The 12,773-nt window shown below is 44.9% G+C and overlaps 1 protein-coding gene across 1 annotated transcript in view; it reads left to right on the plus strand.

Annotated features, from left to right (window-relative positions):
- Positions 1-4,963: 4,963 nt before the first annotated feature.
- The window catches only part of DEPDC1B (DEP domain containing 1B), a 47,857-nt gene continuing 40,047 nt past the window's right edge, over positions 4,964-12,773 (plus strand). Inside the window, exons 1-2 of the mRNA XM_006112660.5 lie at positions 4,964-5,103; positions 7,342-7,607. Of these exons, the coding sequence (XP_006112722.3) occupies positions 5,056-5,103; positions 7,342-7,607 (314 nt within the window). The 5' untranslated portion in view covers positions 4,964-5,055. The remainder of the gene's footprint in view (positions 5,104-7,341; positions 7,608-12,773) is intronic.

The raw sequence follows: 12,773 nt of genomic DNA on the forward strand, positions 1-12,773 counted from the left end.
CTAAAATTTGCAGAACACTTGGGCATTCAAAACCATAGAGCTTGATGTAACATTTTTAGTAACTCTCCTCTTTAAAAACTGTAGTAGTTTCTCCCCAAGGCTAATACATTTTTGTATAAAATGATTGTTTGCCTTTCTGGGTAGAAAAAATGGAACCTTAAACAGAATAATCAGTATAAATGGATGTTTACTAGTGAGGGAATTGATTTGTCTTTTTGGAAGTTTAGCTGAGGTATTACAGCCCTCTGCTGGATGAAACACTAACTGTAGCTACAGAGATGCCTTTTAAAACTCAGTGCTCAGTGGCTCTACTAGAGTTCACAAAACAGGATTAATGTTTCCTTGGGGAGTGTTTTCCACATGTATATAAAGACCAAGCCCCTGTGCTGCAAAGTTTACAAATATCTAGAAAACATCAGCGTAGGAAAGTGAGGGAATGAACAGGATTGTTTTACTTGTTCATTAGCTAAAGGAAACTTAATTAGAAAGGCAACTTAATTAAGGTTTATTGGCCTCCTGGAAGAAAGGTGTTGCTAAGATCAATTTATAAGAGAGGGTGAGAGCATAGAGGGCAGTAGATGAGGCCTTGTTTTAAATATGAGTAGGACAAGGGGGAGAAAATCACTGAAGGCAGTTTGAGGGGCTAGTGGGGGAGATTATTTTGGACAGATCCTATAGAAAGGTGGATTTAAATCTGGGAGGCAAGAACTGTAATAGGAGTGTTTAGAAAAAAATGAGTGACAAATAATGCCCTAGAAGCAGCTCCTGAGCACCTTATTGGACTGGCCTTCAGCGGGAGCTAGCTGCTCTTTGACCTATCTTGCCTGGGTTCCTGGATTGCACAAGTAGTTAAGTGACAGACAGACATCTGTCTCCCTGGAATGAGTCAGCAGCAAACATGTCCCAGACAGAAAATTATGGTACCTCAACACAGCAAGCAGAAAACCATGAGAGAGTCTCTGAGCCCCATTATCTCCTGTTAAGAGCTGTAAACTTCACCTCCCCTCCTGGGGCCTTTGAGCCTGAACATACACACAGCTACTTAAGTGAAAGTCCTTCAAGCCCAAGACTGCAGACCAGTGGTGGGCGATAAGCGGCCCATGGGTCAGATGTGGTTTGCCAGGTTTGGCCTCTGGTGGGTTACCAGATGCTTTATTTACCTACATGTCCATAGATATGACTGCTCATAGCTCCTGTTGGCTGTGGTGTGCTGTTCTCAGCCAATGGAAGCAGTGCAGGCCAGATTACCACTTCCTGCAGCTCCCATTGGCTGAGAGTGGTAAACTGTGGCGAACGGGAGTTGCGAGCAGGTAAATGAAGCATTCAGCGGCTCACCATGGGCTAATGCTGGTGAACTGCATCTGGCTTGTGGGCTGTTTATTGCCCATCTCTGCTGTAGACCCAGGCTCTGTGACATGCTGCTCAGGTTTTCCGTTTGCTGTGTAGACAACATAGCCATAGGCTACTTTTACAGTGGAAATGTAGGTGCTGAGTGAATTTATACACCTACAGCAGTAGGCAGTAGCTGCATGGCGTTCTGTGGATTACAGTGGTGCCTAGACAGGGACTTGGGTGCTTAGATATCTCCGTGGATGTGAACCTTATTAGGGTTAGCTGCTTTTGATGCTTTTGTCCATGCATCAAAATTTTCACTGGAGGTGAGTTTCCCAATTTCTGCCAATGATCATATAGTATGCAGGGATTGTAAAGCTGATGTCAGCAGCTAGCACTACAAAATTCACACAGCCATTCAGCTAACCAGCTGCGAACATACCCACCTACCCCCACAGCTTTCCTGCCCCTCTCTCCTGAATTTCTCTTCCCTGTCTTCTACCAGCCCTCCATCCTCTCTAGTTCTACCCAGACATTCCCCCAAACCTGCTTGTCCTGCTTCTCACCCTGGATAGACTTGCACTGTTCCTGAAACCCTCTTTGGCACCCACCCACCGACTGAAGCTGCTGCCCTGGCAGGGCCTGGAGAAAGGTGTACTGACTTAGAGCTGAAGTTTATGATCTTATACAAATTTATTGTTGTCATACTTGCAAATCATTTGCATGAAGTGTCACATAGAGCGGCACAAGGCTGTTGGTGATGTCTATTTAAATCAGTGGTTCCCAAACTTTTTGGCATCACACCCCCCTTTTTTATTTTTGAGAAACCCTCACACCCCCGCCCCCAATAGCAGCAAAACTTGAGCAAAAAAAAAAGGGGTGTGTGCGCCCAAAAAACAAAAATAGCAGCAAAACTTGGGAGGGAGGATTAATGGGGGGGCTGGCTTGCCTCACACACACCCTGGAATTTCTTCATGCCCCCCTGTTTGGGAACCCATGATTTAAATGAAGTACTGTGGTTAGAACCAGCACTGAAAATACCACTAGTGAACTCTAGGTGCCTCAGAGCCTGGCCTCTATGACTGTTTTTTTTTTTTTAAGATATAGTCACTTCTCATAGCTGCTGCCTGCTACAGATGGAGACATTCCATTTCTGTTTGTGGTGGCCATGTTAATTCATTTGTTCCTTCACTCCTGTCCCATGTGGGGAGTAGGTGTTATCCTGGCTAAAACATGTTGTTAGCATGTGTTAGAAGAGTATCGTAGACGAGGCACTCTGCTAAACTGGTAGTGTTAAAATCCATAAGAGTGGAGTTGTGCTAACTTAATTTGAATATATAGCCCAGGGAGTCAATGGTGTTAACATGACCCTGCAGCTGTCTCTCATAACAGTTTTAAACAAATTTTGGGGTTTGGTACACAGAGACCTCAGGCTGCTAAGTACCATGGCAAACACACCATTACAAATCTTTTTAACTCTTTACTGAAGATACACAAAAAAAGGAAAACCGGATAAAGCATTTCAAATGTAAAGTGTTAAATAGAGCTTTCATTTTAACATCCCTTGCTCCATTTCTCTCAAACTGAAGAGAGTTTTTAGCAAGAACTCAGCTTATGCGAAAGTGTCTTGGAGGCATTACAGACGGTACTAATCCATCACAAAGGTATCTTTTAGTTCATGCCAGTGGGGGTGGTCTACACAGCACTGATAGACTGCGCTACAATTTACATAACCTTATTTGCTGTACCACTTCTTCCTGAATTCTGCCATCCCTAGGCATCTCCCACCATGTTCAACTGCTTGTAGGTAGGAAAGCCTCTGGGTGGAGGTGAGAAGGCACCAAACTACAAGAATTCACTCAGTCTTGCTATTAGGACTCTCACATGGATGGTAGCTTTAAGGAATGAATATACACCAGAGCAAGAAAATATGTCTTTTCCATGTGATTTCAATACAGGTGACCCCCGCATTTACAAGGTAATTGGTTCCCAGAGAACCATCATAAGTCAAGCCATTGTAAGTTGGACCTTTATTTCCTATAGGCGCAATCATTATTATAAATGTGAGTTGAGGACATAAATTGGGGAGTTTTAGGAGCTATCTCACATTTAAAAAATTATCGTAAATGCGGGGGGTCATAAGTTGAGCGGTCATAAGTCGGAGGTTGCCTGCATTTTACCGTTGGCAGGACCATAGGCCTCTACTACATTAAAGAAGTTTGTGTAAACATAAACCTCTTCAACACACTAACTACAGAATAGAAGCTGGTGTCCAATTACAAACTGACAGGATAATTAAATCTTTTCCGAAAGATCCCTTATTCCTGATATTAAGAGGAATAAGGGATCTTTTGGAAAAGGCTTTATTTTCCGAAAGATCCCCGTCTAGACTGGTGCTTTTTGCCGGCAAAGCCCAGAGCTGGAAAAAAGTGGCAGCCATGTTTATGCAAATGAAGCGGGGAAGATTTAAATCCCCGCTTCATTTGCAATTGCGCTGTGTCTAATTTGCATCCCTTTTACGGAAAAGGGGTGCAAACTAGACACAGCCAGGGGGATTTAAAAATGGTGGCGCCTGGCAAGATGCAAATGAAGCCTGGGATATTTAAATCCCGGGCTTCATTTGCAACTTCGAATGCCTACATTAGCCACCCTAGTTCGAACTAGGGTGGCAGTGTAGACATGCCCATTGAGATTTCAGAGGATGGGGTTTCTGAACTGTGCAACTCATCAACTAAATACACATGCAAATCTCTTGCTCACCCAAAGGAGCCATTGAATAGATGATGTTGCTGAGTTCACAGTTTTCCCATGGAATTGGGCTACTTGTTCAGTATTTTTTTGAGCAGTTAGAGGTTGTGGGAATTTTGGCTAGGTGTCAACTTGAAACTGCTAAAAAAAAAATACTGCAACTGGTATTCACAAGGTACTCTTGAACCCCCTGCAATCAAGCCTGTATGACGTGGGGACAGGCCATGTGTAGTGGTGACTAAGTGAACCCCCATCTGTATGGATTAGCTCCCCTGGACCAGAGGATGCAAAAGGCCCCTCTGGACCAGTTATACTTGCATGAGTAGCAGAAACTGAAAGAAACCAAAAGTGATGTGCTAGTATGTCAGTAACTGCTACGGGAGTTGAAGCAAAAGGAGACTTGGAGAGGAGCTGCTTCTGAGACTACACCAGCCCCTTCTCTGTGTTCTGGCTGCCAATCTCTCTGTGAGCACAGACTGGTCCCGCCTTGGCATCCACAGTTGCTGGATCCTGCTGGTCCCAGCCTGCCAGGTAAGGCAAGATGTCAAAGTGCCTCTCAGCTGGTCTGCTCTGAGGGTGACAGGACCTAGCCCCAGCTTCTCACCCTGGGAGCAGGAGTCAGCCAGACAGGAAGTAAGGCACCACCCCCAACTTCAGCGTGAAGCCGCAAGTATCCCCCAGCCTCCTGCCACTACACGCCCCCCAAGCCCATGTCTCCACCCAGCACCCCTCTCCCACGTTCCCCCACTGCCCCCCCTCCCCAGACTGCACCGGCGTTGCACTAAGAGCCAAGGCGCAGCCTGGCCAATGTATCGCCTGCGCCCTGCCCCACCAATCAGGGAGGGGCGAGGTCTCACGTGCTCATTCTGCGGCCCAATAGCAGGGCGGCGCTGTCGGGACCCTAATTCAAACTCTCAGCTCCGCCCTGGCGTGTGTGTTGCGGGTTTCCGTGGAGACGGCCGGGCTGACCGGGCCATGGAGCCGCCACTGGTGGGCCCCGGGCCTTACCGAGCAACGCGGCTGGTAAGTCCCCGGCCGGGTCCCGCAGCGTCTTTTCGTGCCGAGCCCCCTCCCAGAGCTCCCCGCATCCTGCCCCGGAGCTCCCCGCGCTCAGCAGAGCCCCCCCCCCGCTCACCCTCGTCACCCCCTCCCCGAGGGGTACCCGAGCTCCCCTTCCCGACCTCGCGCCCTCAGCTCCTCCCCACGGGGCCCCCTGCCACTAGTCCCCTGGCCGGCCTCCGAGCCCTCCCTCGTCACCCCCACCCACCCTCCAGTCGCCTACGCCTGCCGTGTCCTGACCACCCCCGCCTGCCCAGGGCTGCTACTTGGAGTCTCCTTGGTTCCTCCCTTTACTGGGACCTTTCTTCCTGCCTCCTCGCTTTTATCCCAGGCCTCAAATCGCCTCTACCTGGATCACAGTCCAGTAGCTTCACCTCCTAGCTCTGAGCTCAAAAATACTGAAAAAGGCTTATCCATTCCCCCCCTGCTTTGTTGTCTAGGTCACAGCCCAAACTGATTCCTCTTCCCCTGGGTCTGTTACACTGTGTGCTTTTATAGGAAAGAAAAAGGAAGAGTGACACCAAGAAGGATCTTTAAGGTTTAACAAAACCTAAAGTGACTTGTAGTGAACTCTTCCAAAATGCACAAATTTAAACCAGTTTAACTGAGGCTGTCTACACTCAAACTGCCTCAGCAACACAACTGTAGCTGTGCATCTGTAGTGCTTCAGTGTAGACACTCACTACAGTGACAAGAGTCACTTGAGTTAATCCGTCTGAGAGGTGGAAGCTAGGTCAATGGAAGAGTTTTTCCAACCTTGCACAGTGTATATTGGGGGTTAGGTTGGCTTAACTGGTACACAGCCATGTGGATTTTTACATCCCTGTAACATAGTTTGGTTAGCTTAACTATTTAAATGTAGACCTGGCCTTAAAGCTAGTATATGCTACAGCAACTGAAGGAGCACAGAGTCTCTCTCTGCGTAGTAACTCTTTTCCCCAGGCCATATTAACTAGGCTGATAGAAGAATATCTGTTTTGGGGGTTCAGGTGGGCATAACTGTGATGCTCTTGGTGATCTGAGTCTTACAGCTATAGACTGGGCCTAAAAATCTGTGTGTTTTGATTTGGTTTTAAAATGAACTGCTGTGAACTCCTCTGCATCTGTTTCAGTTTAAGGATGGGTTATGTTGATTTTTAGTTTATCCAAACTAAGGATGTTAAGTAACGGTTAATTGACTAGTAGACTAGTCAATAGACACTTCTGCATTTCTCCTTTGAAATGTACAAGAGCCCCTACTGGGGCTCTTGTACATTTCAGAGGAGGAATGCAGAACTCAGAGGGCAGCCTGGGCCAGCATTGACCTAGCTACCACCTTTCAGCTGACTCCGGGCTGCATGTGGCGTGCCAGCTTTGAAATGCACAAGAGTCCCTTGCTGACCCTGGGCTCTATGCTACGCTGCCAATTTGAAATGCCACACGGAGCCTGGTCAGCTGGGGACTCCTCAGCTGATCCTGGGCTCCGTGCAGCATGTCAGTGGAACCTGGGATCAGCTGGGGAGTCCCCAGTTGACCCCAGATTCCACGCACCGCAACGCCGATCCTGGGCTCAACTGTGCGGCGCTGCCACTTTGATGTACCCCTTTCCTCCCCCCCCTTTTTTCTGCCTCTACTTGATAGTGAGCAAGGGAGGGGGAATTGACTAGTCGACTGATAAGCATTTGCTTATCAGATAGTTGACTAGTCCTTAACGTCCTTAAGCCAAGTCCTAAGTAAGTTGCTCCAAAACAGAATTTCTTCATAGGCTTTTGCATTGTTTTCACTACATGGGTTTTTAAACTGATTTTAAGTTAAGCTGGTATAGTTTTCTCATGTAGATATATCTGAAGTTATAACTTTCAGAGTGTGTTAAATGAGGAGTTGATAGAGGATATTCATTCATTAGAGCATGAAGTAAAATAAATCTGTTGAACACAGTTAACTTGCTGGGCACATAGCATTGGAGATATAGCAGTGCAGATATTTTTCATTTTGTCTACTGGTTTTAGTCCTCAGACCTACAGCATAAATTTGGATCAATTGGGTTGTGTCTAGTAACTCTGATACCTGAATATTTGCAGTTTGGTTTTAATGGATACAAAATAAATGTCAACAAACACTCTTAATTATATTGGTATGGATTTCATATACAACATCGTTTTGCCCTCTAAGATTACTATTAGAGCGTTTGTAATTGTATTTCTTTCCCCTCCTCTTTTCCAGTGGAATGAGACGATTGAACTCTTTCGTAAAGGGATGCCATTACGGAGGCATCGCAGTCTTTTCAAAAACTATGAGTGTTGCTTCAAAGCTTCAGAGGCAGTAGACTGGTTACATGAACTGCTCAGACATAACCAAAACTTTGGCCCAGAAGTCACTCGTAATCAAACAATTCAGCTGCTTAAAAAATTTCTGAAAAATCATGTTATTGAAGATATCAAAGGAAGATGGGGAAAGGAAGACTTTGAGGATGACAGCCATTTATATAGGTAAATCACTATATGATATATCCTGGGTGAATTTAGTTTTTGGGAAAGTAAGGGAAATTAATGACATTAGTGAGGGGGTTCACAACCTGCTTACTTTGTGCATCTACTTATCTCTTAACATGTTTACCTGTTATCTTTTATATAGCCCTGTTCTTCAGCTGAACCAGATATCACAATTATACAGTATTGCTAATATCACATGAAGAAACCTTGCTCAAAAATGAAATTTCAGACACAACATATCTACGCTGTTTCTAGTAACTCCCGAATAGTCTGTAGTATACTAACCTGTTTTTTGCTTACTGTGATCAATATTTTTACTAAATAAATCAAATCTATACTCAAGTTCCCAACTGATTAATACTTAAGCATATGATTGATTATATATGCTCAAATACTTCCCTTGGTGGAAACCTAGCTACATTTCTAAGAAGTATTGGTCCTCATGTGTCGTTGGCATTTGGGCAAATCATCTCTAGATAACTCTGCTGTTTCTTCTGAGTCTCTTCCTGTTTTCTCTCTACTTCTTGTCCTTCAGCCCCCTACATTTCTTACTTAGCTTTGATGTTCAGGAGCTTCTGTAGGGGGACACTTTTTTCCAGCACCTTAGAGAAGAGATGAGCGTTTCCCGAATCCTTCTTGCACTATTGGATATCACTTAACATGTGAACAAGACTCTGCCATCCCTGTGTATTCTGGACTTCTCTTAGTTCTCTTTATTCAATGTAGGGATGTAAGTGACTAGTCGAGTAGTGAAAGGGGGGGAAGCAGCAGCTGGTCTTGAGGGGGGGGGGAGCCAGCTTAAAAGCTGGTCCCCCTCAGCACTGTCTCTATAGAGTGCGGAGAGGCAGAGGCACAGCAGTCTCGACTCACACCAGGTCCGAAACGCTGCGCCTCTGTTTTTAAATGTAGCCTGGTGACTCTTACTACATTTAAAAAGCAGAGCCACAGCAAATCCCCTTATCGACTAATAGATGGAAATTCCATTGACTACTTGATCAGCGTACTAGCCATTATTGAACATCCCATTAGTCCTGTGACTTTACCCTCTTTGAATAGTGTTAAATGGAGGGATTCTTTCAGTTAGTCCTTTTTATGTGTTTCTCCGGCTGCCCAATAGCATACTTGCCATGGTGCTAGTTCTGGCTTCATTCCTAAAATATGTAGCAAATATTTTGATGTCTTTTCTGGATAACTTCAGAGATAGGGAGTCGATGAACTTGCTAATTATCTTCAGCATTTGTTACAAATTAATTCCATTTCTTACCTTGTATTTTTCTAAGGGTTTTGGTTTTGAAGGCATTTAGATGCTTGCCTTTTATGGGTTTCCAGTTTTCATATTCATCATCTGTTCAGATGGAAATAACTTTGGAATTGAAGATTTGTAGTTTGGTCTATAAGTTGTAGATTTTCAGTGACAATTCTCATTTTAACTGGAAAATGAAGCTGTTACCTTATCCATCATGGTATTATAGCTTTCCTGACCTTCCCCCCCCCCCCCCCACCTATTGGCTTGCATATTCCTGACAAGGTGTATGAATAAATTAATTTCTGGTATTCCTTTGTCTTCTAAAGTGATATTTGTGTGGGAGTTTCTGGAATTCTTATGACACTTGTTTTTAATTAGTTACTTTTTGCCACTGTGCTGGACAGTCTTGCAGTCTCTGTTTGCATGTCAGTAAAGCTGCCACTTGAAAGATCTCCAGCTGTCCATACACTGGGTACAAGACAAACCAGACTGGAGACCATATATAGTTCTTCATTGTTGGGTTAAAAAGAAATGTAGGTTGCCAAAAATTAAACATTATTCACTGAGACCATTTTAGGATGTCAGGACAATATTTAAAGATCCTGTCACTGAGTCCTTCTTCCATAGTTACTTGAATTAATAACCAGGGATTTATCCCTAGGAAATATCGAAGGGGCTATTTGTGTGGAAAGGCTGAGATGATTGTTTGGACAGCTGTTCCTTGGTACAAGTTGAATTCATACTAAGAAATGTATGATATACTGCTCCCATATTTTCATTGATTATGTATAAAATATTTTATAGTCAAGTTTTGGATATGACTCCTTGATCTTGACCTTAAATCACATTTGAGAAGTTCCACAGCAAACTGGAAGATTACAAAAGGGTTACTTTCTAAGATGTATATAATTTTGTATGGGGAAAAAAATGATAGGAAAACAACCCAGATGAAAAGATGGGAGAGGGAATTGGACAAATAAATTGAACTAGACTTGAGTGTTTTATATGTCAAATGAAAATACAGCTTCAATTATACAATTTAGTTCACAAATGAATTTTTTTATAAATTGACTGTGCAGATGGCATTTGACTCATTAAAATGTATCATATTTTTGCTCCTAGGGATGGACTCTCTTTGTTCCTATTTCCCCGCAATCCCTCATACTTCCATATGTGGCAGTTATGTCTAGGAATTAGATGACTTGGGGAGAAAATTATTAGATTAATTTTATAGCAGAATGCTTGCTCCTGAAAGATCCCCTGATCTGTTCAATGTTTCAGCAAGGATATACACTTTAAATAGAAATGACAGATTATTTTATTTTTTATTGTTACCAGCAAGATTTTATATTTCATATTATGGAAAAATGTGAATTTTCCTATGGAATTGAGGTGTAATACAGTAAAACTCCAGTGGTCCAGCACTCCTGATGGTCCGGCACCATCAGGAACCTGGAAGTGCTCCGGGAAGCTGGACCATTGGAGCTGCTCTGCCCCCAGCATCCCCGATTCAGCCGCTGCTAAAACTGACCAGCAGCTGAATCGGGAAAGCCAGGGGCAGAGCTCCTCCGGGCTGCCATGGGCGGCTGGGATTCTCCAAGCCCCAGCTCTGGCTATCCATGGCAGTGCAAGGCCAGGTTTCCCTGGCTGCACACTGCCGTGGGCGGCTAAGATTCTCCAGCCTCCAGCTCTGGCAGCTGTGGGTGACCAGGTTTCTTCACCTCCAGACCCACACTGCCACCTGCTGCTGGGCTTCTCTGGCACCCAGTTCCATGCTGCCATGGGTGGATGGGGTTCTCCAGTCCCTGGCTCCACACTTCTGCAGGTGGCCAAGGTTCCCTAGCTCCACATTGTTGCGGGTTGCCGGGGTTCTATGCCCCGGTGCCAGCTCCAGCACTGGTGTGGAGCTCCTCCAACCCCAGGCCTGACCAGGCTACTGGCCGTCCTGCCATTAGGCTCCCAGGCTCTTTGGTTCAGGAGCAACTGTGGTCCTGCTGGACCACAGATGTTGCCAGACCAGAGAGTACTGCATTTTAGAGGTGCAAGCTATACTGGTACCCTTGTTTATTCTTAATCTACCAGGAGTTGGCTTGCTCAGTTTAATTTCCTCGTAGCCAGTGCTTTTGCTCTTCCTGAATCTAGACTTAACTAGAAAGGGCAGCAGGGACTACAGGGAAGGCAGAAGTGGGAATTCTGAAACAATAGAGACGAATCAAAGATCTTTGCTTAGGAAAAAAAGGGGGAGAGAGCATTATACAGACACAATTTTAAAAAAAGCACCCCAGCCATGGTAATTCAGAACTGCGGTCATCTGAAGCTCATGATACCATCTACATATTTAGTTAGTCTATAAAGTGCTACCAGACCATTTGTTTTTTTTTCTATACAGACTAACTCGGTTACCCCCTGAAGGTTCAAGAAATATCAAAATGTTACATTAATGTTGAGTAGGGATGTAAAATCTCATTTAATTAGGTAACTGGTTAAACTTTGTTTAACCAGTTAACTGATTAAATGGGGTCGGGCAGGAGGGCTGCTCCTGAGGGACAACTGGGGCAGCATTTTGCTTGAGGTGGGCCCGACCAGTCAACTTTAGCCAGTAAGCCTTAACCATTAAGGGTGAGGCTTACCAGTTAATATCCTCAGTCTAGGGATGAGAAAGGTTAACTGTATTATTAATCAATCTATAACTGGAGTTGTGAAATTGGTGTGGAGGAGGCTTTTGTTACTTGTGGTCAGAACTCATGCCCTTCTTTGGATGCTGCTAACCCATCCCTGCCGGTTTTGCCATGTCTCTGGATCATAAAGATTCTTTTGAAGAGGGGTTATGGTGATGGTATTGTTTTGGGAGATTTGTGTGTTCAAAAATGCTTCCCGATAACCCTATTCTGAAAGGATTTTACCTTGCATAATGCTATTCCACTGCAACAGTTACATTCAGCTTCCTGGGGAGGCGACTTGGCTGCAGCAAGCCAAGGAAACTTCCTCTCTGGGAGCTGGATGGGCAAGGACTACCAGCTTTGCTGCCCGGGAGGCTTTGCTGCAGGCTCTGTAGCATAAAGACAATCTTAGCTTTATATTGCAGAACCCATAGCACGTGAAACTGTATCAAAGTCAGCAAGGGTGGGGAGGAGCAGGAGCCAGTGCTGGGGGGAGCCGGCTCAAAAGCCGGCTATATATATATATATATATATATATATATATATATATATAGCCAAACACACACAACAGTTAAAATATTAAATCTACATTGAAACTGATTACAAATGTTAGGGCTAACTAACCATATAACAATTTACATAGGGCAGGATCAGGAGGCTATGCTTAGAGAGGTAGTGGGGGCGGAGGGAGATCACAGGGGAGAGAGGGACCTCACCACTCTGTGGCCCTCACACTGATTAGGGTTCCCAGATGGTGATGGGAGCCGGGGGTTCAGAGGGCAGGAGACGAGCAGAGCCCCCAGCACATCAGACAGGAAATGAAGTCTCAATGGGTATGTCTACACTACCACCCTAGTTCGAACTAGGGTGGTTAATGTAGGCAACCGGAGTTGAAAATGAAGCCTGGGATTTGAATTTCCTGGACTTCATTTGCATATTGCCGGGCGCCGCCATTTTTAAATGTCCGCTAGTTCGGACTCCGTGCCCGCGGCTATACGCGGCACGAACTAGGTAGTTCGGATTAGGCTTCCTATTCCGAACTACCGGTACACCTCGTAATGATCTGGGGCTACTCCATTCCAGCTTGTACTGGGTCTGGAACCTATCCCTGCTGTGGCTCTTCAGTTTAAATGTAGTAGGAGCCAGGCTGCATGTATCGGAAAAATTGTATTGACTACACAATTAGTCAATTACCTGCTTCTCAGCATCCTTCATCTGAGCAACTATTTGAGGCTTGGCTCCCTGCATGTATTCTCA

Source organism: Pelodiscus sinensis, chromosome 6 (genome assembly GCF_052426305.1).
Source record: "Pelodiscus sinensis isolate ZL-2025 chromosome 6, ASM5242630v1, whole genome shotgun sequence".
NCBI classification, from domain to species: Eukaryota; Metazoa; Chordata; order Testudines; family Trionychidae; genus Pelodiscus; species Pelodiscus sinensis.